The sequence below is a fragment of the Panulirus ornatus genome, chromosome 6, assembly GCF_036320965.1.
Source record: "Panulirus ornatus isolate Po-2019 chromosome 6, ASM3632096v1, whole genome shotgun sequence".
Taxonomy (NCBI): Eukaryota; Metazoa; Arthropoda; class Malacostraca; order Decapoda; family Palinuridae; genus Panulirus; species Panulirus ornatus.
Genome location: NC_092229.1, coordinates 19,274,550 through 19,300,344, shown reverse-complemented (window position 1 = coordinate 19,300,344; position 25,795 = coordinate 19,274,550). Strand labels below are relative to the sequence as shown.

The 25,795-nt window shown below is 39.2% G+C and overlaps 1 protein-coding gene across 2 annotated transcripts in view; it reads left to right on the top strand.

The window, feature by feature from the left end:
• Nucleotides 1-25,795, top strand: part of LOC139749109 (sorting nexin-17-like) — a 186,109-nt gene that overhangs the window by 43,821 nt on the left and 116,493 nt on the right. For both annotated transcript variants that reach the window (XM_071662692.1, XM_071662691.1), the window contains exons 4-5: nucleotides 12,407-12,494; nucleotides 23,663-23,747. In XM_071662692.1, coding sequence (XP_071518793.1) covers nucleotides 12,407-12,494; nucleotides 23,663-23,747 — 173 coding nt within the window. The remainder of the gene's footprint in view (nucleotides 1-12,406; nucleotides 12,495-23,662; nucleotides 23,748-25,795) is intronic.

The following is a 25,795-nucleotide window of genomic DNA, read 5'->3' as shown; positions in this document are numbered from 1 at the left end:
GCTCCAATTCACTCTATTCCTTGCCCTCCTTTCACCCTCCTGCATGTTCAGGCCCCGATCACACAAAATCTTTTTCACTCCATCTTTCCACCTCCAATTTGGTCTCCCTCTTCTCCTCGTTCCCTCCACCTCCGACACGTATATCCTCTTGGTCAATCTTTCCTCACTCATTCTCTCCATGTGCCCAAACCATTTCAAAACACCCTCTTCTGCTCTCTCAACCACGCTCTTTTTATTTCCACACATCTCTCTTACCCTTACGTTACTTACTCGATCAAACCACCTCACACCACACATTGTCCTCAAACATCTCATTTCCAGCACATCCATCCTCCTGCGCACAACTCTATCCATAGCCCACGCCTCGCAACCATACAGCATTGTTGGAACCACTATTCCTTCAAACATACCCATTTTTGCTTTCCGAGATAATGTTCTCGACTTCCACACATTTTTCAAGGCTCCCAAAATTTTCGCCCCCTCCCCCACCCTATGATCCACTTCCGCTTCCATGGTTCCATCCGCTGACAGATCCACTCCCAGATATCTAAAACACTTCACTTCCTCCATTTTTTCTCCATTCAAACTCACCTCCCAATTGACTTGACCCTCAACCCTACTGTACCTAATAACCTTGCTCTTATTCACATTTACTCTTAACTTTCTTCTTCCACACACTTTACCAAACTCAGTCACCAGCTTCTGCAGTTTCTCACATGAATCAGCCACCAGCGCTGTATCATCAGCGAACAACAACTGACTCACTTCCCAAGCTCTCTCATCCCCAACAGACTTCATACTTGCCCCTCTTTCCAGGACTCTTGCATTTACCTCCCTAACAACCCCATCCATAAACAAATTAAACAACCATGGAGACATCACACACCCCTGCCGCAAACCTACATTCACTGAGAACCAATCACTTTCCTCTCTTCCTACACGTACACATGCCTTACATCCTCGATAAAAACTTTTCACTGCTTCTAACAACTTGCCTCCCACACCATATATTCTTAATACCTTCCACAGAGCATCTCTATCAACTCTATCATATGCCTTCTCCAGATCCATAAATGCTACATACAAATCCATTTGCTTTTCTAAGTATTTCTCACATACATTCTTCAAAGCAAACACCTGATCCACACATCCTCTACCACTTCTGAAACCGCACTGCTCTTCCCCAATCTGATGCTCTGTACATGCCTTCACCCTCTCAATCAATACCCTCCCATATAATTTACCAGGAATACTCAACAAACTTATACCTCTGTAATTTGAGCACTCACTCTTATCCCCTTTGCCTTTGTACAATGGCACTATGCACGCATTCCGCCAATCCTCAGGCACCTCACCATGAGTCATACATACATTAAATAACCTTACCAACCAGTCAACAATACAGTCACCCCCTTTTTTAATAAATTCCACTGCAATACCATCCAATCCTGCTGCCTTGCCGGCTTTCATCTTCCGCAAAGCTTTTACTACCTCTTCTCTGTTTACCAAATCATTTTCCCTAACCCTCTCACTTTGCACACCACCTCGACCAAAACACCCTATATCTGCCACTCTGTCATCAGACACATTCAACAAACCTTCAAAATACTCATTCCATCTCCTTCTCACATCACCACTACTTGTTATCACCTCCCCATTTACGCCCTTCACTGAAGTTCCCATTTGCTCCCTTGTCTTACGCACCCTATTTACCTCCTTCCAGAACATCTTTTTATTCTCCCTAAAATTTACTGATAGTCTCTCACCCCAACTCTCATTTGCCCTTTTTTTCACCTCTTGCACCTTTCTCTTGACCTCCTGTCTCTTTCTTTTATACTTCTCCCACTCAATTGCATTTTTTCCCTGCAAAAATCGTCCAAATGCCTCTCTCTTCTCTTTCACTAATACTCTTACTTCTTCATCCCACCACTCACTACCCTTTCTAAACAGCCCACCTCCCACTCTTCTCATGCCACAAGCATCTTTTGTGCAATCCATCACTGATTCCCTAAATACATCCCATTTCTTTGAAAATACTAGCTGAAATTAATCTTTCTTATCTAAGGGCATTGTAAGATTTATTGTGAATTTTTTGTTCTTATTAAAAGAAGAAACTTCATTAGAGAAGGTTTTTGTTGATTCATTAACATGATTTAATCAAGATTCATAAATTGCTGAAAATTGGTTTAGTCTAAAGCACATGCTATTAAAATTGATTAGGTATCATTTGATAGTTTGCTAAAAGAAAAGGCTGAATATTATAATCAGATCAGAAATTTGCCGTATTTTGCTTGTTTGTGTGTTGTTTATTGTGATTATTACTGTTGCTAATATTTGTTCTTTTTTCTCAATCTTAATTTTTTTTTTTGCTGTCTACCGCGTTTGCGAGGTAGCGCAAGGAAACAGACGAAAGAAATGGCCCAACCCACCCCCATACACATGTATATACATACGTCCACACACGCAAATGTACACACCTACACAGCTTTCCATGGTTTACCCCAGACGCTTCACATGCCCTGATTCAATCCACTGACAGTACGTCAACCCCGGTATACCACATCGATCCAATTCACTCTATTCCTTGCCCTCCTTTCACCCTCCTGCATGTTCAGGCCCCGATCACACAAAATCTTTTTCACTCCATCTTTCCACCTCCAATTTGGTCTCCCACTTCTCCTAGTTCCCTCCACCTCTGACACATATATCCTCTTGGTCAATCTTTCCTCACTCATTCTTTCCATGTGCCCAAACCATTTCAAAACACCCTCTTCTGCTCTCTCAACCACGCTCTTTTTATTTCCACACATCTCTCTTACCCTTACGTTACTTACTCGATCAAACCACCTCACACCACACATTGTCCTCAAACATCTCATTTCCAGCACATCCATCCTCCTGCGCACAACTCTATCCATAGCCCACGCCTCGCAACCATACAACATTGTTGGAACCACTATTCCTTCAAACATACCCATTTTTGCTTTCCGAGATAATGCTCTTGACTTCCACATATTCTTCAAGGCTCCCAGGATTTTCGTCCCCTCCCCCACCCTATGATCCACTTCCGCTTCCATGGTTCCATCCGCTGCCAGATCCACTCCCAGATATCTAAAACACTTTACTTCCTCCAGTTTTTCTCCATTCAAACTTACCTCCCAATTGACTTGACCCTCAACCCTACTGTACCTAATAACCTTGCTCTTATTCACATTTACTCTTAACTTTCTTCTTTCACACACTTTACCAAACTCAGTCACCAGCTTCTGCAGTTTCTCACATGAATCAGTCACCAGCGCTGTATCATCAGCGAACAACAACTGACTCACTTCCCAAGCTCTCTCATCCCCAACAGACTTCATACTTGCCCCTCTTTCCAAAACTCTTGCATTCACCTCCCTAACAACCCCATCCATAAACAAATTAAACAACCATGGAGACATCACACACCCCTGCCGCAAACCTACATTCACTGAGAACCAATCACTTTCCTCTCTTCCTACACGTACACATGCCTTACATCCTCGATAAAAACTTTTCACTGCTTCTAACAACTTGCCTCCCACACCATATATTCTTAATACCTTCCACAGAGCATCTCTATCAACTCTATCATATGCCTTCTCCAGATCCATAAATGCTACATACAAATCCATTTGCTTTTCTAAGTATTTCTCACATACATTCTTCAAAGCAAACACCTGATCCACACATCCTCTACCACTTCTGAAACCACACTGCTCTTCCCCAATCTGATGCTCTGTACATGCCTTCACCCTCTCAATCAGTACCCTCCCATATAATTTACCAGGAATACTCAACAAACTTATACCTCTGTAATTTGAGCACTCACTCTTATCCCCTTTGCCTTTGTACAATGGCACTATGCACGCATTCCGCCTATCCTCAGGCACCTCACCATGAGTCATACATACATTAAATAACCTTACCAACCAGTCAATAATACAGTCACCCCCTTTTTTAATAAATTCCACTGCAATACCATCCAAACCTGCTGCCTTGCCGGCTTTCATCTTCCGCAAAGCTTTTACTACCTCTTCTCTGTTTACCAAATCATTTTCCCTAACCCTCTCACTTTGCACTCCACCTCGACCAAAACACCCTATATCTGCCACTCTATCATCAAACACATTCAACAAACCTTCAAAATACTCACTCCATCTCCTTCTCACATCACCACTACTTGTTAACACCTCCCCATTTGCGCCCTTCACTGAAGTTCCCATTTGCTCCCTTGTCTTACGCACTTTATTTACCTCCTTCCAGAACATCTTATTATTCTCCCTAAAATTTAATGATACTCTCTCACCCCAACTCTCATTTGCCCTCTTTTTCACCTCTTGCACCTTTCTCTTACCCTCCTGTCTCTTTCTTTTATACATCTCCCACTCAATTGCATTTTTTCCCTGCAAAAATCGTCCAAATGCCTCTCTTTTCTCTTTCACTAATAATCTTACTTCTTCATCCCACCACTCACTAGCCTTTCTAATCAACCCACCTCTCACTCTTCTCATGCCACAAGCATCTTTTGCGCAATCCATCACTGATTCCGTAAATACATCCCATTCCTCCCCCACTCCCCTTACTTCCATTGTTCTCACCTTTTTCCATTCTGTACTCAGTCTCTCCTGGTACTTCCTCACACAAGTCTCCTTCCGAAGCTCATTTACTCTCACCACCCTCTTCACCCCAACATTCACTCTTCTTTTCTGAAAACCCATACAAATCTTCACCTTAGCCTCCACAAGATAATGATCAGACATCCCTCCAGTTGCACCTCTCAGCACATTAACATCCAAAAGTCTCTCTTTCGCGCGCCTGTCAATTAACACGTAATCCAATAACGCTCTCTGGCCATCTCTCCTACTTACATACGTATACTTATGTATATCTCACTTTTTAAACCAGGTATTCCCAATCACCAGTCCTTTTTCAGCACATAAATCTACAAGCTCTTCACCATTTCCATTTACAACACTGAACACCCCGTGTATACCAATTATTCCCTCAACTGCCACATTACTCACCTTTGCATTTAAATCACCCATCACTATAACCCGGTCTCGTGCATCAAAACCACTAACACACTCATTCAGCTGCTCCCAAAACACTTGCCTCTCATGATCTTTCTTCTCATGCCCAGGTGCATATGCACCAATAATCACCCATCTCTCTCCATCAACTTTCAGTTTTACCCATATTAATCGAGAATATACTTTCTTACATTCTATCACATACTCCCACAACTCCTCTTTCAGGAGTACTGCTACTCCTTCCCTTGCTCTTGTCCTCTCACTAACCCCTGACTTTACTCCCAAGACATTCCCAAACCACTCTTCCCCTTTACCCTTGAGCTTCGTTTCACTCAGAGCCAAAACATCCAGGTTCCTTTCCTCAAACATACTACCTATCTCTCCTTTTTTCACTTCTTGGTTACATCCACACACATTTAGACACCCCAATCTGAGCCTTCGAGGAGGATGAGCACTCCCCGCGTGATTCCTTCTTCTGTTTCCCATTTTAGAAAGTTAAAAAATATTTTGAACATGGAATATTATATGTGGTATGTAGTGTTAAGATATTGTTGAAATACAACATTGTTTTTATGGTTATCTTTTCTAGGACCCCCTTTTTTTTATATCAAAAAAATTTTAATACGTACTATCGATCCCTGACATATGTCTTGAGTTCTGACTGACCAATCAGATCTCAAAATGGATGTATGTCAACATGGCATGTAGAATTCGTATACCTGTACAGCATTCTTTTATCCTACTCAATTTCTATTTTGATTTTCGTGTTCATATTAACCAGCTTTGTTAATATAAAGGGATGTGTGATCATTATCTTGTGGAGGCGAAGGTGAAGATTTGTAGTGGTTTTCAGAAAAGAAGAGAGAATGTTGGGGTGAAGAGAGTGGTGAGAGTTAGTGAGCTTGGGGAGGAGACTTGTGTGAAGAAGTAGAAGGAGAGACTGAGTGCAAATGGACAAAGGCGAGTGTAAGAAAATATAACTAGATTGATATCGGTAAAACTGAAAATCGATAGAGAGAGAGATGGGTGATTATTGGTGCCTATGCACCTGGGCATGAGAAGAAAGATCATGAGAGGCAAGTGTTTTGGAAGCAGCTGAGTGAATGTGTTAGCAGTTTTGATGCATGAGACCAGGTTAGAGTGATGGGTGATTTGAATGCAAAGGTGAGTAATGTGACAGTTGAGGGAATAATTGGTGTACATGGGATGTTCAGTGTTGCAAATGGAAATGGTGAAGAGCTTGTAGATTTGTGTGCTGAAAATGGGCTGGTGAATGGGAATACTTGGTTAAAAGAGAGAGATATACTTAAGTATACGTATGTAAGTAGGAGAGATGGCCAGAGAGCGTTATCGGATTATGTGTTAATTGATCGGCATGTGAAAGAGAGACATTTTGATGTCAATGTGCTGAGAGGTGTAACTGGAGGAATGTCTCATCATTATCTTGTGGAGGCAAAGGTGAAGATTTGTAGTGGTTTTCAGAAAAGAAGAGAGAATGTTGGGGTGAAGAAAGTGAGCTTGTGAAGTACCAGGAGAGACAGTGCAGAATGGAAGAAGGTGAGAGCAAAGGACGTAAGGGGAGTGGAGGAGGAATGGTATGTATTTAGGGAAGCAGAGATGGCTTGTGCAAAAGATGCTTGTGGCCTGAGAAGTGTGGGAGGTGGACAGATTAGAAAGGGTAGTGAGTGGTGAGATGAAGTAAGATTATAAGTGAAAAAGAAGAAAGAAGCATTTGGACAATTTTTGCAGGGAAATAGTGCAAATGAGTGGGAGATGTACAAAAGAAAGAGACAGGAGGTCAAGAGAAAGGTGCAAGAGGTGAAAAAGAGGGCAAATGAGAGTTGGGGTGAGAGAGTATCATTAAATTTTAGGGAGAATAAAAAGATGTTTTGGAAGGAGGAAAATAAAGTGCATAAGACAAGAGAACAAATGGGAACATCGATGAAGGGGGCTAATGAGGAGGTAATAACAAGTGGTGATGTGAGAAGGAGATGGAATGAGTATTTGAAGGTTTGTTGAATGTGTTTGATGATAGAGTGGCAGATATAGGGTGTTTTGGTCGAGGTGGTGTGCAAAGTGAGAGGGTCATGGAGAATGGTAAACAGAGAAGAGGTAGTAAAAGCTTTGCGGAAGATGAAAGCCGGCAAGGCAGTGGGCTTGGATGGTATTGCAGTGAAATATATCAAAAAGGGGGTGGCTGTATTGTTGACTGCTTGGTAAGGATATTCAATGTATGTATGGCTTATGGTGAAGTGCCTTAGGATTGGCAGAATGCATGCATAGTACCATTGTACAAGGGCAAAGGGGATAAAGGTGAGTGTTCAAATTACAGAGACATAAGTTTGTTGAGTACTTCTGGGAAATTACATGGGAGGGTTTTGATTGAGAGGGTGAAGGTATGTACAGAGCATCAGATTGGGGAAGAGGAGTGTGGTTTCCAAGGTGGTAAAGGATCTGGTGTTTGCTTTGAAGAATGTATGTCAGAAATACTTAGAAAAACAGATGGATTTGTACGTAGCATTTATGGATCAGGAGAAGGCATATGATAGAGTTGATAGAGATGCTCTGTGGAAGGTATTAAGAGTATATGGTATGGGAGGCAAGTTGCTAGAAGCAGTGAAAAGTTTTTATTGAGGATGTAAGGCATGTATGTGTACGAGTAGGAAGAGAGGAAGGTGATTGGTTCTCACTGAATGTTGGTTTGCGGTAGGGGTGCGTGATGTCTCCATGGTTGTTTAATTTGTCTATGGATGGGGTTGTTAGGGAGGTGAATGCAAGAATTTTGGAGAGAGGGGCAACTATGCATTCTGTTGTGGATGAGAGGGCTTGGGAAGTGAGTCAATTGTTGTTCGCTGATGATACAGTGCTGGTGGCTGATTTGGGTGAGAAACTGGAGAAGTTGGTGACTGAGTTTGGTAAAGTGTGTGAAAAAAGAAAGCTGAGAGTAAATGTGAATAAGATCAAGGTTATTAGGTACAGTAGGGTTGAGGGACAAGTCAACTGGGAGGTAAGTTTGAATGGAGAAAAACTGGAGGAAGTGAAGTGTTTTAGATATCTGGGAGTGGATTTGGCAGCGGATGGAACCAAAGAAGTGGAGGTGAGTCACTGGGTGGGGGAGGGGGCTAAAGTTCTGGGAGTGTTGAAGAATGTGTGGTAGGCGAGAACATTATCTTGGAAAGCAAAATTGGGTATGTTTGAAGGAATAGTAGTTCCAACAATGTTATATGGATGCGAGGTGTGGTTTATAGATAGGGTTGTGTGGAGGAGGGTGGATGTGTTGGAAATGAGATGTTTGAGGACAATATGTAGTGTGAGGTGGTTTGATCGAGTAAGTAATGAAAGGGTAAGAGATATGTGTGGTTGAGAGAGCAGAAGAGGGTCTATTGAAATGGTTTGGTCACATGGAGAGAATGAGTTAGGAAAGATCGACAAAGAGGATATATATGTCAGAGGTAGAGGGACCAAGGAGAAGTGGGAGACCAAATTGGAGGTGGAAGGATGGTGTGAAAAAGATTTTAAGCGATTGGGGCCTGAACATGCAGGAGGGTGAAAGGGCGTGCAAGGAATAGAGTGAATTTGAATGATGTGGTTTAGTGGGGTCAGGGGTAAACCATGGAAAGTTTTGTGGGGCCTTGATGTGGAAAGGGAGCTGTGGTTTCGGTGCATTATACATGACAGCTAGAGACTGAGAGTGAATGAATGTGGCCTTTGTTGTCTTTTTCTAGCGCTGCCTCACACACAGTGCGGGGGGAGGGGTTGTCATTTCATGTGTGGCGGGGTGGCGACGGTAATAAATAAAGGCATCAAGTATGAATTATGAACATGTGCATATATGTATGTCTGTATATGTATATGTATGTATACATTGAAATGTATAGGTATGTATATATATGTGCGTGTGTGGACGTGTATGTATGTACATGTGTATGTGGGTGGGTTGGGCCATTCTTTCGTCTGTTTCCTTGTGCTACCTCGCTAACGCGGGAGACAGCGACAAAGTATAATAGATAGATAAATATAGTTTCTTTTTACCTTTTATTTAAGATTCTTTAGTTCATATTTCATCATTTTTATTTTTCATGTTATGCAAGTTCTGTCATGATTATCTCATTTTTGTTTGAACAGTTTTATGAATTGACATTTTTTAAAATCTATATGGTTTATGAAGACAAAAGATTCTTTGATTAATTTTTTACCTTTTCAGCAGCTTCTTCATCAGCACTTGCTGCTTCACCTGTGACTCAAACATTGTGCAAGCTATATCTTCTTTTAAATCTATTGAATTAACCACGACTTGCTGTGAAGTTTTTGATGCAATCCTCTCCCGCTTGCTCCTTCAGTGTCAAAAAAAGACTTCTAGCCTTTGCCTGAATTGTTAGTAAGCTTAGAAGTTCACATTTTTTTAATTTGATCTTCATCCACAGCATCGACAACGTTTCCATTTTGTGGATGGGCTCTTGTTTTTGCTTTGTTATTATTGTAGACTTGCCGAACCCTTCACTGCTTCACATATTTTTCCCAACGTTTCCATTTTGTGGATGGGCTCTTGTTTTTGCTTTGTTATTATTGTAGACTTGCCGAACCCTTCACTGCTTCACATATTTTTCCCATGTCCTTCAGAATAGTGGAGACCATGGAATGGGACAACTTTAGATCAAGTGCAGTCACATTAACTTTTATCCATCATATTGGGTGATTAACTTCATTTTGAATTCCAAATCAAGTGTCTTCCTCTGCCATTTGCCAAATCTATCTACAAGTGGTGGATTTCTCCTCTTGTTCATCATCTTCTTTGAGGTTTAATACAAAAATGGTTTAATCCAGCAAGAAAATTCTGTAGATTCACTTGAATATCATGCACTTACTGAATGGTAAGTGAGAGAGAGATGCTGTGATGTACACTATGCTAGGATATCATCTGACAATCACTACCGTACACATGCAGCCATTATCACTGGTGGACATATGATCAAGCTTAATTCTTATATTTACGTATGTTTTTTAATTCATATTTTTTTCCCGCTCATATGTATGGATGGACGCAAGTTGCATAGGTCGTAAGTAGGGGATAGACAGCATATTGAAAAGGTGTTTAATCCCTTCACTCTTAACACATATTTTGCATGATCCAGGTTGCTACTGTTTTAGATGTATATTACCAAAAGTTCACACCTCTGTTTTAAGGTTGCCTATAAGCCTAGGTAAAGTTACTGAGGTAGCAGTAAGTGAGAATTTCTCTCAAGTCTGTTAATTAACAGCCATGTCAGTAATAGCACATTCACATGAGTTTTCTAGGAAGGAAAATGAGCAGCTTTTAGCAAGATGTAGAGGACTAGGCAGAGGTTAGTCATAAATTATTTGAGGTTGAAAGTCTGTTGTTGGAGGTAATGGAGAGTGATTTTATGACTCTTTTTGCATGAAAAGTTATCAAAGATTAGGCAGTTAAAAGTGTTTCTAGCATGAGCAGTTGCAGTGTTGCTATTGCGTTACTGACCTTGACAACACAGCGTCCAATTGGTACAGCTGGTAATTTTACAAACTTGTAAGTGTGTAGTTATAAGAAAATTATGAATGAATCACTGGTTATTACAAGAAAAAATGAATTCTATTAGTTAAGCTATTAATTCTATTAGTTAAAACCTCTTGATTTATGCATGTTTGATTTACGCCATTTTTAGAATAATGCGCACAGTCCATTTACACCTTTTTTTTTTATTCGTATGGGCTTAAATTTGGAATAACATCATCATCATTGAACTGGCAGAGCAGTGTTGTGGCATTGCCAGCACTGTGCAGGAAGCATGCAAATGCATGGCATGGATACAGCGTTAGTCATGGGGTGCTAGAGTGTTTTATGATGCAGTATACAGTGTATTGCATATGTTTTGCCCCTTGCATCATGCCACCAAAGAGTGCTTTAAGTTTCTCATGGTACCAGTGGTGCTAAGAAGCACAAGGCCATCAATGCTATGGTTAAAATAGATGTGATCAGTTGTTATGAGAGAGGTGAATGAACAACTGATAGTAAGCGTGCCCTTGGTCTTAGTGAATCTTAAAAACTCTTCATGATAGTAAAGAGAAGGTCAGGGAAAGTGCCAAGAGTGGAACATTAATCATTGCATCTGAGACCTTGTATTCCCGAAGTTGGATCATGAAGAGAAGAATGGATGTCAGTTACAGTATTTTATATTTCTTAGTACATGTATACTTTAGTATTTTACTGGTATAATATTTGATGCTGTTATATTTATAACAAAGCCCCAACTCAGTTTTGTACATTATTTGATTATTGCTTTTTTGATGTATGTGACCATTTCCAAGAATGTAACTTTCATGTAAATTGAGAGGTTCTTATAATCAGTTATAACTATTCAAGTTTAGAAAATAATGAACGATAAGATGTGTGAAATGGCAACTCACTTGACACTCAGACCTTCCTCCTGAAATTTTAGTTTATTGTCCTGAAACATCTACAAAACTTGTATGCATCATCAGTGACAGCATTGTTCTTTAAAAATTAGGCAATGAATTGCATTGATTATAACAAGAAAAGATTTATTGTATTAGGTAAGACATGATAAAGTGATAACTAGCAGTCAGTTTTACAGTATAGGTAAAATAGATGGAATGTACAAAAGGCAACTCACTTGACACTTGGCCTTTCCTTTTGCACTTTTAAGGTGTTCTGGTGAATGATCTGTATATCTATCTATCTATCTACATCTCTGATGCCTGTTTCAACTGGAACTCCCTTAAGGGAGTGGCCACAGCAATATAGTCTCTCCATAATTAGAGAATGCCAGTGCCGCTTCTTATCCTTTGGTGCCTCGCCCTAAACAGGCCACTGGCAGAGGGCAACTTCAACGCAGTGTTTGAAGAGGCTCCCACCTAGTGTTCCTACTGACCACTTCTACCTAATGTTTCTACCTAATGCTCCTGCTTAGATGATCTACAAAACTTTTAATGGTATCAAGGTGATAGTTATGGATCATATATACTTTTTGAGTTTTTTCGTTGTTTTATGAGGATCTTTGAAGTTTAAAGATAAGTGGATTTTTCAGTACTTCTTGAGAAAACATGAAATTCACAGGGTATAAAGGAACTAAACTGAAGAATGAAGGTGTTGAAATAGGCGTTTGCATTCTTAAGTTTGTTTTAATTATGTTGGAGCCAGAATATTTTTGTAGGAAAAGTCTTCAGTTATATGTGATTCTGTGGGAAAATGGCTTTCACTGAATTGAATTCTGCTAGACAGACAACTTTTCTGGATCTCATCTACTTTAATAAGAGGGGGATACCTGTAATCTGTTTAGAATTTGCCTAACAGTTTCACCCATACTCTTACCTTTCAGAAAGTGTGCAGTCACATTCACCTTCCAAATGAACTGGTTTACTACTTTGCCCTATTTCTAGTTAAGAAAGAAGAAAGTGATCTGATTGGTAGGTCTTCTCAGATTTTTTTTATGTATAAATGTAGAGCAATTCAAAGCTCATACTTTATGATGTGCCCCATTTTCCTTATTTCTTATCTTGGGATATGAAATAAAGTTATGCATATTTGAAATTTACAGCTGTCTGTTTTCAGCTTAGAGAAGCAAATGATTTGCAAAATTCTTTATTAGTTCTTAGTCTGCATACTGCATATGATACAGAGAATCTTTGCACTTGGAGGTATATATTTTTTTTTTTTACTAAAAATGTTTGTATTATATGTGTGTGAAATCACTAATCTTTTGTGCACACAAGATAAATTTAGTTTTTTTATAGATGCTGCATTTGCAGGGTAGCACCAGGAACACTTGAATGAAAGGTCTTATTTTCTCACATCCACTCTTTAAGTTGTCATGTATAATGCACCAAAACTAGAGCCCTTTGTCAACAACCAGGCCCCGCAGACCATCTTATTGTTTCCCCCAACCACTTCATATTCTCTGGTTCAGCCTTTTAACAGCACATTGTCCCCTGTAAACCACACCATTCTGGTTAGCTCTATTCCTTACAAGCCTTACACACCCTTCTGCATGTTTAGGCTATTGAACCTTCAAAGCATCTTTCTCTTCATTTTTCCACCTCTTTGGTTTTCCCACCATCTTTGTTCTTTCCACTTCTGACATATACACCCACTTTCTTTTTTTCTTTCCACTTCTGACATATATAGCCACTTTCTTTGTTCTTTCCACTTCTGACATATATATCCACTTTCTTTGTTCTTTCCACTTTTGACATAGATACACTCTTATTTATCCATTCCTCACTCATCCTCTTTATATGTCCTAACTATTTCAGCACACCCTTTTTGGATCTCACATACATAGTCGACACCGCCACCTTTCTCTTCCCCAATCACTCCTTATTTGATCAACCCTCCTCACACATTTCATATCCAACAAATTCACTGTGTTCTTTACAGTTTTGTTTTAGGCCCATGCCATGCATCTGTGCAGCACCAGTGGAACTATGATACCATTAAACATACCCAGGTTTGCCCTTAAAGACAGTGATCTTGCATTCCACACATTTCTTAATATGCCCAAAACCTTTACCCTCTCACATACCCTGTGACTCACTTCAGCTTTCATGTTTTCATTCATTGCAGTTCATTCTTTGACCTCTTAAGTTTGGCAAAATGGTTGGATCAGTAGATAGAAGTAGTAGGTAGGAGTATTTAGGCAGGAGCATTAGGTAGAAACATTAGGTAGAAGCAGTTGGTAGGAGCATTAGATAATAGTCGTTAGGAACATTAGATAGGAGCCTCTGCAAACACTGCACTAGATTTGCCCTCTGCCAGTGGCCTGTTAAAGGTGAGGCATAAAGGCTAAGAAGTGGCACTGGAGTTCTCTAGTCATGGAGACTTTGTTGCTGTGGTCACCTCTTTGAAGGAGTCCAGGTGGAACAGGCATCAGTGATATAGATAGAATAGATAGATATATTTGTAGCCATATACACTCTCAGGCATCTAAAACACTCTACTCCACTCCAAGTTCTCTCCATTCAAACTTACACTAAATAACCTGTCTCTTTTCACTGCTAAACCTAATGACTTTATTTTATTCACATTTACTCCCATCTTTCTCCTGTCATGCACTCCCCCAACCCCAAACACCAATGTCTGCTGTTTCTCACCAGAATCTTCCACCATCATTGTATCTTCAGCAAACAACAACTGACTCACCTCCCAGGCTTTCCAACCCCATCTGACCAAATACCTGCTCTCTCTCCAAGACCCTTGCACTCACTGCCCTCAGCACCCCATCCATAGACAGAGTAAACAGACATGGTGACATCACACACCTCTCCCACAGACCCACCTTCACTTAGAATCACTTACCCTCCTCTCTACCCACTTGAACACTCACCTTACTTTGGTAGAATTGCCTCTATGCTTCTAGTAACTTCCTCCCACACCATACATTTGTAGCACCTTCCTCATAGCATCTCTATCAGCCCTGTCATATGCTTTCTCCAGATCCATAAATGTCATAAACAAATCCTTCTGTTACTCTTAGTATTTCTCATGCATCCTTCAAAGCAAACACCTGATCCATACATCCTCTGCCACAACTGAAACTACATTGTTCCTCCCCAGTCTGATGCTCTGTGCATGCCACCACCCTCTAAATCGTTGCTTTTACATACGACTTACCAGGTACATTCAACAAACTTATTCATCTATCTATCTATCTATCTGATGCCTGGTCCCACCTGGAACTCCCTCAAGGGGATGGCCATGACAATAGAGTCTGCATAACTTATGAACTCCATTGCCACCTCTCAATCTATAATCCTTAACGCTTAACAAGCCGCTGGCAGAGGGCTGCTCTAACTCAGTGTTTGTAGAGGCTCCTCCTTACTACTACCACCGTATGTTTCTACCTGATGCTCCTGCCTAAGTGTTCCTAACTACTGCTTCTATCATTTTGCCAAAGGCAGGGCTAGTGCATAGTGCTTACTGCAGGAAAATCTAGAGTTATGTATGACAAGAGATTGTATGTTTTTGGACAGAATGCCAAAAGTCCATGTGTGGGTGAGGCAGAAATAACTTGTACATTTGTAAATTGAAGACTCACCTTCATTGTCCATTCCTTTACACAGTGGCATTCTGCCAATCCCCAGGCACCTCACCATAATGTACACATACAGAGATGATCCTGACCAATTGATCAACAAGAGTCATTCCTATCCTTAAGAAATGTAGCTGCAGTACCATCCACTCCAGCCTCCTTTTCACATTTTATCTCACATAAGGCTTACACCATCTCTGCTCTTTTTGCCAAACCATTTGCCATGACTCTTTCTTTTTGCATGACTCCTTGACCCAAACACCCTACGTCACTTCTCATACCAGCTTGTTTTCTTGTTTTTCTCATAGTATTAAACTTTTTCCAAAACATTTTCTTATTCTCCCTCCTGCTGCTTCCTTTTGTACAATTTTTCACTCACTTAACACTCCTTATAAGTATTGTCCTTACACTTCTCTTTTCTTTTTCACCAGTAACTCCTCATCCCACCATTCATTACATTTCCTCACCTGCCCATCTCCTACCTTTTGAATGCCACACACTCCTCTTGCACATGCTAGCACTGCTTCCATGAGTCCCTTCCATTTTATGACCACTACCCTACTTTTGTTTACTCCCACCTTTTGCCATTCTACATTCAGTCTTTCCTGGTATGTCTTCTCACAAGTCTATATTTTTAAGCTCGTATATTTTCATCACCCTCTTCTTACTCACTTTATTTCTTCTTTTCCAAAAGCCCCTGCAGATCTTCACTTTTGCCCCTAGCAGATAATGATCAAACATCCCATTAGCTACTCCTCTCAGCACATTCACATCCAAAAGTCTGCTTACCATCTTTTGTACACTACTTATACTTATGCGTGTGCTTTTTTTAAACCTTATATTCCCAGTCACCAGTCCTTTTTCAGCACATAGTCTGTTCGCCATTTTCATTTACCTCTTCTGAATACCCCATGTCCCTAATTATGCCCTCAACTGCCCAACTACCCACTGTAACATTAAAAAACTCATCACTGATACCTGATTTCTTGCACTTAAACTGCTGACACACTCACTCAGCTGTTCCCAAAACACTCACCTTTCTTCATTCTTCTCATCCCCTAGTGCATAAAGTGTTGTGTATGCATTTGTATGTAGAGAGTGCAGGGCAATTGAGTGTTAGGTGCTTGTTTTCTCTATGATAGTTGCATCATTGACTTGAAGGATCTCAGGATATGTTGAATGGTGTTTATAGTATTGAAGTGATGGATGTTGTTCAGAACATAAGTGTTAGAGTATTCCTTGAGTGAGTCTAGGTTGTGTGGTTTCTGATGGGTGTATGTAATATCAGGTTGGAGTTTAAGACTGAATTGGGAGATCAGTTTTTCAGTGCTTGTTGGGTTCTTTCAGTGTGCATGTTTTTGTTAGTGTTGCATTTATTGGGGTCTGTAATTAGAGTTTCTTTATTCCTACTAAGGGGTTGGTGGTTAGTTATAGAGTTGTTGGGATGGGAGGGGTCTAGTGCTGTTGCATAGAATTGTGTGCTGAGCATGATGAGGTGGTTGTGCATTGGGAGGATCCATTTCATTGTGAAGATGTTGAGTATTTTTAGGTGCTAGATCTTTTACTTGTTTTTGTCATTTGAAATTATTTGTTTTCATCCTTTGGTTTTATAAACCTGTAGTACTTCAGCTTAACTCTCATGTCATGACAACTTTACCACAAAATGTTAATCCCTGCTACCATTACAAAGTATCTGTCATCTTCATGTAGCTACTGTGGACCAGTCAGTTATTGCCTGAAAGTAAATTGAAGAAGTTGCATCAGTTCATACACATGAGTCTCATGCATCTCATGCTCAGTTTGCTGTCTAACAGAGTACTCATAGTGAAGCAAGTCAGGTAAAGAAAGCCCCCATCTTACCAGGATTAGAATGGATATCAATCACGAAAGGAACATTGCATTTGCTCATTTGGTTGGTGAGGCCTTTTTTAGGCCTTCAGATGCTGTTTGTTTGTATGCAGTTGGATGAATTTCCACTACTGCAGTATTAAACTCTATGTTCAATTTTAATCGTTAGCGATAAAAAAGAATCCACTTTCACAATGTTTGACTGCGTCCCTTTAGTTTGAAATGAATGCCATGTGGAATCTACTGCCATCTTTGTCTGTGGGTGAAAACTTGATAGTGGCTCCAGATACCTATGCTGCTGTATTGATGTGTGCAGACTGCTGTATTTTTTATTTGTCTATCTATTTTTCTTTTTTGCAATGATTTCATGTATGTATGTGAGCAAATGCAGCCGTTCTTCATTTGTTCCTAGTGCTAGCTCACTAACATGGGAAACGGTGGACAAGTATGCAAAGATTTTCTTTTGACTAGCATGATTTAGTGCTATTGCATTGATACTGTAAAATATGGTAATTTTTTTTTCTGTCATGGCCACCTCTTAGAGGGATGTTTGCCTGAGAATTGGCCTTAGAAATGAAATATGTGCCCAAAGGATTAAGGTAAAGCTTTAGTGAAACCTGATGAAACCAAACATCTGTTAACTGTCATAAACAATTCTAAGTTGCTAGAATTTTTCCCTTAAGAAGACTAGACATGTACTGTGTAGTAATTGTATTCATAGATTGTGTTTGATTATAATGCTCTGAATATAAAAAGGAACTGTAGGAAGCATAAAGGTAAAAATATATGAAAAAGCATGGTAACGCAACTTATATGACTATGACATAGTGCTGAAGGTAATGCATGAATAACCTGGTGGAGATGGTTAGGTGGCAAAAGGAGAGTGGAGGTAGGGTAAGGAGGGTGAACCTCATAATGTAAATTCATTAAATGACAGATCCCTTTGCATATTTGCTTATGTATGAACAAATTTACATTTATATGCTCATTTACTTACATTTACTCAAGTAATTATACTTCAGAATTGCTTCCAGAGAGGAATAGTCTCTGAAGAAAGCAGCTATAATGACCGGGGCAACACAGAACAGGCATACAAATGTCAAAATATTGTTAAGAGATTTGAGCAAGGCCTGCAGACATTATTTCTCATGTTTCCCTAAGTGTGCTGCAGAAATCTTCATGTGAGGAGACTTCCAAACTTGAACCCTTAAGGAACCCTAGCCATACTTATATGGGTTAAAGTATGGGAACGTTAGCTGTACCTGTAAAGGTTGCCTCTTTCTGCCCTCATTTAACTTGGGAGGTATTTAGAGTTCTCTTATGTCACAATCACTGGAAAAAATTCCAGTGATAATTACCCAAGTAGCACAATTTCTTACTATGTGAGGACTCTAGCCATACTGGTATGAGTATTCTTTTTCCACTGCCATTTGAATTAAAGGCACACTTACAGTGTGTCAAGATGCTTTATGCTAAAAACAACTCGTTGAGGACCAGGAAAAAATCCTTTTTGCTCAGTCACCCATGTAGCACAATGGGAAGGTATATCCCTGGCTTATACCCCAAGCTGATTAACAGCTAATGAGTAATAGTGCTTGGGACTCTAATTATGGTGATAGAAATAATTTGATGTATGGTGTATTGCTCTGGTTCAGAAAAGTTATTTGTGTATATTTAATCCATTGTTGGTGGCAGAAAAGAGATGAACACTTATGATTCAGCAAAAGCCAACAAGTATGTTACAAGCTAAGCTTGTGCAGCTTGCCAAATTTAACTGTCAATACATCAAAAAATATGGATGATTCATTAGATTTTTCCCCTTTTTTTAACTATATTTTCAGTTGATTTATATGACTGCAATATTTTTCTAATCTTTTGATATAACCAGATCCTGGGAATCCCCTGAATTTTTCAGGCTTAGTCCTTTAACAGTTAAGGTCTTCAAGGGTTTAGGTTTAAGCAAATGTTTCGGAATGGAGAATTTTTAAGTTTGATTTTTTCGGAGGTACCTTTGGACTTTTTTTTTTTTTTTATATCAAATACCACTCCACATTATCAAGGGAGCATAATGAACAAGTGAATAATGATCTCACTTGCAGGCAACCTCTCTCTAACTGTGAGATATTTTGCAATAAAACCAAACCATGCCATCGACAGCTACGCCCCACAGACTACTCAGTGGTTTACATAGCCAGGTTCATTTCCCTTGGATAATGAAAAAAAAGTGTCACCTCCTATATACCACATTGATCCAGTTCATTTTGTGTCATGCATGACTTGCCCTCCTGAAATTTCATCTCACTGATATTCCATCCTTCCTCTTGTCTCTTTGAGAACTGTACAATCAAAATGAATTACATCAGTGAGTGTACGAGGGATATACTTTTGCCATGGCCACCCCTTCATGGGAGTTCCCAGAGGAAAAGAGATATAGGTAGATAGAGGTGTAGCTAGAAGGAAATCTGACAATGAAGATGACTTAATGACAAATGTAAATTAGTCATAGTGAGTATCCCGGCTTACACACATTGAATTTAATATCATACAGATCATCGAAAACAAAGTAAATGACTTTCAAGAAATTTTAACAAAAATTTAACATTTTGAAGTGATTAGAGAAACCAGATCTGAAAATACATGGGCTGGGGATGTTAACTTCCATTTTATTGAGTGGCAGGAGAGAGGAATTGATTATTGAAGTAGATACAGCTACATGGAAAAGAACAATGGATTAGCAGACAAAAGAGAACTGTTCTAAAGACTGTAATTGCCCTTTTATTGAGTGACAGTAAAGAGGAGTAGATTATGGACATAGGTATAGCCACAGACAAAAGAACAGTGGATTAGCAGATGGAAGAGAAAAGTTCTAAAGACTAATTAGTCTTTGTGAATCTTTTTGCCTTGTGTAGGTATACAACAAACCAGCACAAGTGAACAGTACAGCATATCTTATTTACGCAAATGACATGGCACTTCTTTTGGATGTATATTTATTTTATATTAGTATACTTAATTGCTGTTTCCCAGGTTAGCAAGGTAATGCCAGGAAACAGATATACATAAACGCCCATACACAAACGTATATACACATGTATATATTCATACTTGCTTGTCTTCATCCTTTCCTGTTGCTACCCAGCCACACAGGAAATAGCATCACTACCCTCCGCTTCAGTGAGGTAGTGCCAGGAAAAACAGACAAAAAAGGCCACATTTGTTCTCACCCAGTCAATAGCTGTCATGTGTAATGCACCAAAACCACAGCTCCCTGTCCACATCCAGGCCCCACAGACCTTTCCATGTTTTACCCAAGATGCTTCACATTCCCTGGTTCAGTTTATTGACAGATATATAAGTGAGGGATATGTCTGTGAGATCATAAAAGCAATCATTACAGTGTATAATGTGGAAATGAATGAACATGAATGTGGTACAGTATTAGAAGACAACAGTAGGTTGAGTGAAATGAATTTTCAATTCAACAAATCATATTAGAGAAATCATTGAAAGTATCTTGAATGCAAATTGGAATGAGATCTTTAGAGGCAGTAACCTGGTAGTAGCCATAAAAGTATGCTATGAGACACCAGAACAAATAATAAGGAAGCTTGTACTAGACAAAAAGAAAAGTACAAATGGATGTCACCAAGGGATAGAAAACTGTGGAGGATGGAAACAGAAGAAAAGGATAGCAATGAAAGAGACATGAATGAATGAGCTTAATGAGAACATAAAGAATTCTGGTATAGATATAATGAAATCCCATAGTAAAGAGCAAAAATTTATTGAGAGAGTTAAACAGAACATGGAAAGTATGAAAGAGTCCTGATGTTACCCAGGACCTTACTAAAGGTTGGGCAACTTTACATAACAAGGAAATGTAATCTGCTTGAGAGTGAGAAGTTCTTTGATGAGACTGTACTTCCAGTGTACTTCCAGTGATACAGCATTGCCAAAGGTGACTTTTCACTCGCAGTGTAACCTAGTGCAGGCAGAGTCCAATAACACAAAGATACTATTCATGTGTATGAACGAAGCAATAAACAAGGAATGAAAAGTTGCACCTTTTGAGTTGGGAGAAAAGTACAGAAATGACCTCAAGGAGGTATCCAGGTTGTTAATGGAACAATAAAAAAAAAATGGAATTCATCTCAGAATCCAAAGAGAAATTAAGTAATGAACAGTCTGACCAATGTGAAGAGGATATAACCAAAATAATTGATTTAAAAAAATTCAGCTCTGGGATCAGATAGAATCCCAGCCATATTCCTCGTTATGATAGAGAAGGCAGCAGCAAGACCGATGATGTAATTATAGAGGCAAACTCTAGATGGAAGCAAAATAACAGACATCAACAAAACTGCATATGTAGCACCAGCACAAAAGAAGGATCCAAGCTAATTTCAAAACAGATAGCCCATGTAGCTTGACTTTTAAGTGTGATAAAAGGACATTCATTAGAACATCTAATCAAGAACAGCTTCATTAATGATGGCCAACCTGGATTTCTACAAGGAAAAAGTGTGTAACTCATTAGCAAAGTACAGAGACATGTATGAAAGTTTTTAATGTAAGGAAAGAGAATAGACATTATTTTTCCTGATTTTGCAAAAGCAATTGACAAAGTAAACCACAGAATTTTGCTAGAGAAGGTAACTATTCAAGTCATTATAGGGTAGAATAGGAAGAAGGATAAAAGTTTTTGACATCAAGAACAGAAATTTCAAAGATGTATCTATCAACCATGTCTGAGGAAGATGCTCTGTCTGGAGTACTACAGGGATTGGTGTAAATCACAATACTCTTTATGGTAATGATATCAGACAGCAACAGCAAAATAAGGTAATCATATCAAGGAGCTTTGCTGAAAACAAGAGTAAGCAGAATGATTGAGACTAAAGCTAATCAAAAGATGTTAAAAGAATCATATATGACCTGCAGATATGGAATTTAAGGAAGACAAATTTGAATTAAAAGTTTCAAAACATGAATAATACATCATTTGTCACTACATATAGGACCATCTAGAGAAAGTGATGGAAAGTGAAACATTTACAAGGTATGGGTGTCATCATAATTGATTTACTAGAATTCAGAGATCATATCGAGAAAAGCATTACTATTGAGCCAGGTAATGAGTGGTATGATACTGAGAATTTTCAGTGTAAGAAACAGAAAAGTATTGATGAAAATTTTTAATGTGTACTTCAGAAGCAAAGCTGCATGCTGCAAAACAAATGGAAATACTGTACACAAATTATAGAGAATTCACAAGCACTTCAAGAGTAAAATTCAGGGGTTAGAACATATGACATGCCATGAATTACTGAAAAAGGAAGAAAAAGATATATGGTGACATTTGCTTGGCAACAGATTGAAAGTAAAAAGGGGAATATATTGAACCTGAATCCCTCTCAGCAAGGAAAATTCATGGAGCATACCAGAAATGAATATGAAAAAATTAAGGTGTTCCTGGCCAGGAAACTAGAATGACTCCACAGTACACTACCAGGAGAAATAAGAAATGTAGCTAGGTTAACTACAGAAATATTTAAAGAATACTTGACGTGGTTGAAATCAATCCCAGAATAGACAGTTATGTAATGTAGGGGCAGTTGTAGAGTGGTAGGTAATTACTCCCCCTTACTCCCTCCAATTCTGATGTGTAGGTCTTCTTTGTCACTATTTCTTTTCTCATCCTCTCCACATGTCTGAACTGCTTTACCACATGTTTGTTGGCTACACCTTTCTCTTACAGTACTGTTAGTTACAAATGCAACCAGGTGTATAAGCATTATCACTCACCCACCTGTCATACAGTTTGCTTTCATATTCACCCACATCAATCTTGAACTCACTTTCTTACAGCCTTAACATAGTTCCACAATTTCTTTATCAAAATTGCAACTCATCCTGCCCCTCTTGCCATATCATTAACCCTGGACATTTCCAAACTGTCATGCCCTCTTCCCTTCAGCTTGGTTTCCTTCTTAGGAGGGATGTTCTTGTTTCTCTTGTGAAACATATTGCTTGTCTCCCCTTTCTTTTCATCCTGGTTACATCTTTGTTTATTCAGACACCCCAGCCTGAACTATAGAGGACAAATCCTCTCTTAGCTCTTTCTTCTGCTTCTTGATTTTGCAAAGTGCTAATGTGCTAATACAGAGTTGAGCATTTACAGTCCGTCCACCCCACCCTCACCCCCTCCACCCTCCAGCGTTTGTTAGTTGCCACTTACAACATGCAGGAGATATAGGAAAAGTATTCTTATTCCTCTATCCCATGGGATAGGAGAGTTTGATTTAGTGTACTCAGCTTAAAAGAAAAAGCCTCACAAGTAGTTGCTTGAGATGAATGTAGGTAGCTGAAGGTTTTTCAGACATTTCTTTTGTTCTGGCTTTGCTGACTTCATGTGAGAAATGATATTAAGACCATCAAAGAATGAATGTTAAACTTGCAGATGTGATTCACATAGCTCATAAGGTATAGATTTTCTTTCAGAATAGGAAATTTCACCTTGAGGGTTAAAGCTACAACTTTATGATTAAATGTTTTCGACATAAATCCATACCTATAAAGTTATCATTCTGTGATTAAATGTTTTCTATATTAATAGTCAGGTAAGAGTTTCATATATTTTATCATTGATATCCTGTAGTTTAAGCTTATCAATGAATTCTAATATGTGATTCTTTTCAGTTGTCAAGCGATTACAAGACTTCGAGAGTCCCTACATTTCTCAGAGATGTGTCAAGGGCATACACAGAATAGTCTTAAGAAAAAAGTAAGTCCCTATATTATCTTGTCAAACTTAAGTGAAAATCATCAGTATTCCATACCTTTTATTTGAAGTTAATATGGCTCATACAGAACTTCTATTGTACACAATGGTATCTACCAGGTATTCATCTTTGTGCCTATCAAAAGCCCACATACTACCTCACTTTTTCCCAAGAGGACCTAGAGACAGTTTTCCAGCTGGCTGTATAGAGAGTGTCAGGATTGATGATTCTTGTCTTTCGGTCCAAACCTTGAGGGTGGGAGCACATGCAGACATCTCATGAGATCAATTGCCAAAACACTACCTGTAGAACAGAGAGACAGAGCAACAGCATCACACCTTACAGAAAGGGTTGTTTGAAGAGAGTTGATGCTGGGAGAATTATTGAGAAGGGCTCTTGATTCCACTTAAGTTAATAGAGAGTTGGAGGATTAGCCGCCCCAGATGTGTCTGCATTGCTGTATACTTGGGTGAATAAAACCCCTGTAGGTGTGAAATAGCTGTTCACAGGAAAAAAATTTCACAGGAAAAATTATTACAACACTAACCCCAAGTTTTTGATTAGCAGTCTTTTTTAAGAATGTAGAAAGCATAAAACTGACAGGGATAAGTGGAGACTTTTGCCATGGCTAACCCCTTGATGGGTGTTCTTATAGAGAATGCGCATGAGAGATATAGATAGATATACTACAGATTTTTCATGTAATTTTTATTCGTATGACAGAAACATCATGATGCCAGAATTACAAAAAAAAATCATGAGTGAAAGGAATTTGAAACTTTTAGAGCTGGCATAGTATATAGTAAGCAAAATGTAGCTTTTTATGTACATAGCAGATAGAAGGAAAACAGTTAAGATTATTCATAGACAATGTGAATAATTTCTGTAAATACCCCAGCTGTAAGTGCCAAGTTATAGTGACATAGACCACTCAAAACAGCAAGAACTTAATGACAAGGTGAGGAGGAGATGGATGAAGTATTTTGAAATGTTGTTGAATGTGTTTGATAATAAGGTAACATACAAAGGGTGTTTGGGTCAAGGAGTAAGCAAAGAGCCATGGAAAATGGTTTGCTGAAGAGAGAAGTGTTGGTGAAAGCCTTGTATATGATGAATTGTGGCAAGGTGACTGGAGTGAATGGTATTGTGTTGGTGAAAGCCTTGTATATGATGAATTGTGGCAAGGTGACTGGAGTGAATGGTATTGTGTTTGAATTTCATAAGAAAGGGGGTGACTTTTTATGATTATTTAGAATTTTCATTGTGTGTATGGACTACATTGAGGTGCCTGAGGATGGGCTGAATGCATGTATAATGCCATTATATAGAGGCAAGAGAGACAGAGATGGGTCTTCAAACTACAGAGTTATAAATTTGTTAAGTGTATCTGGTAAGTTGTGTGGGAGAGTAGGTGAATGATACAGTGAAGGCATGTACAGAGCATCAAATTGGGGAGGAACAATGGCATTTTAGGAGTGGTAGAGGATGTGTGGATCAGGTGTTTGCTTTAAAGAATGTGTAAGAAAAACTTAGAGAAACAAGGATTTGTATGTGGCATTTATGAATCTGGAGAAATCATATAATGGGGTTGATAGAGATGCCTTGCGGAAGGTCTTATGCCTAGAGTTTATGCATACAACCTTGTACACCTCCCCATACATTTTCAAAGGCAATGTCATGCTTGCATTTTAGTAATTTGTCATCTCTCCTTTGACCTTGATTTGTCTCCTCTCAGACAAAGCAACTCTCTTTGGTTCCCATTTCTCCTCTAACTTGGATGACTCTCATATTCCTTCACCCCCTCATACTCTTCTTACTAATCCTGTGCCCTTCCCTGTAATTTCTTTTTGGACTTTCTGTAGAATGCTTCTCTGGACACAAGCAAGGGTTATGGTCCTGATGGCATCCATCCTTATATACTGTAAGAGTATTTCTTTTAACTTGCACCTGTGCTTGTTCATCTGTTCATTTTCTGTTTAAAAACCAGTACTTTTCCTTCCTCTTGAAAGCATTCATTAGTGCATCCCATCCCTAAGAAGGGTGACTGTTC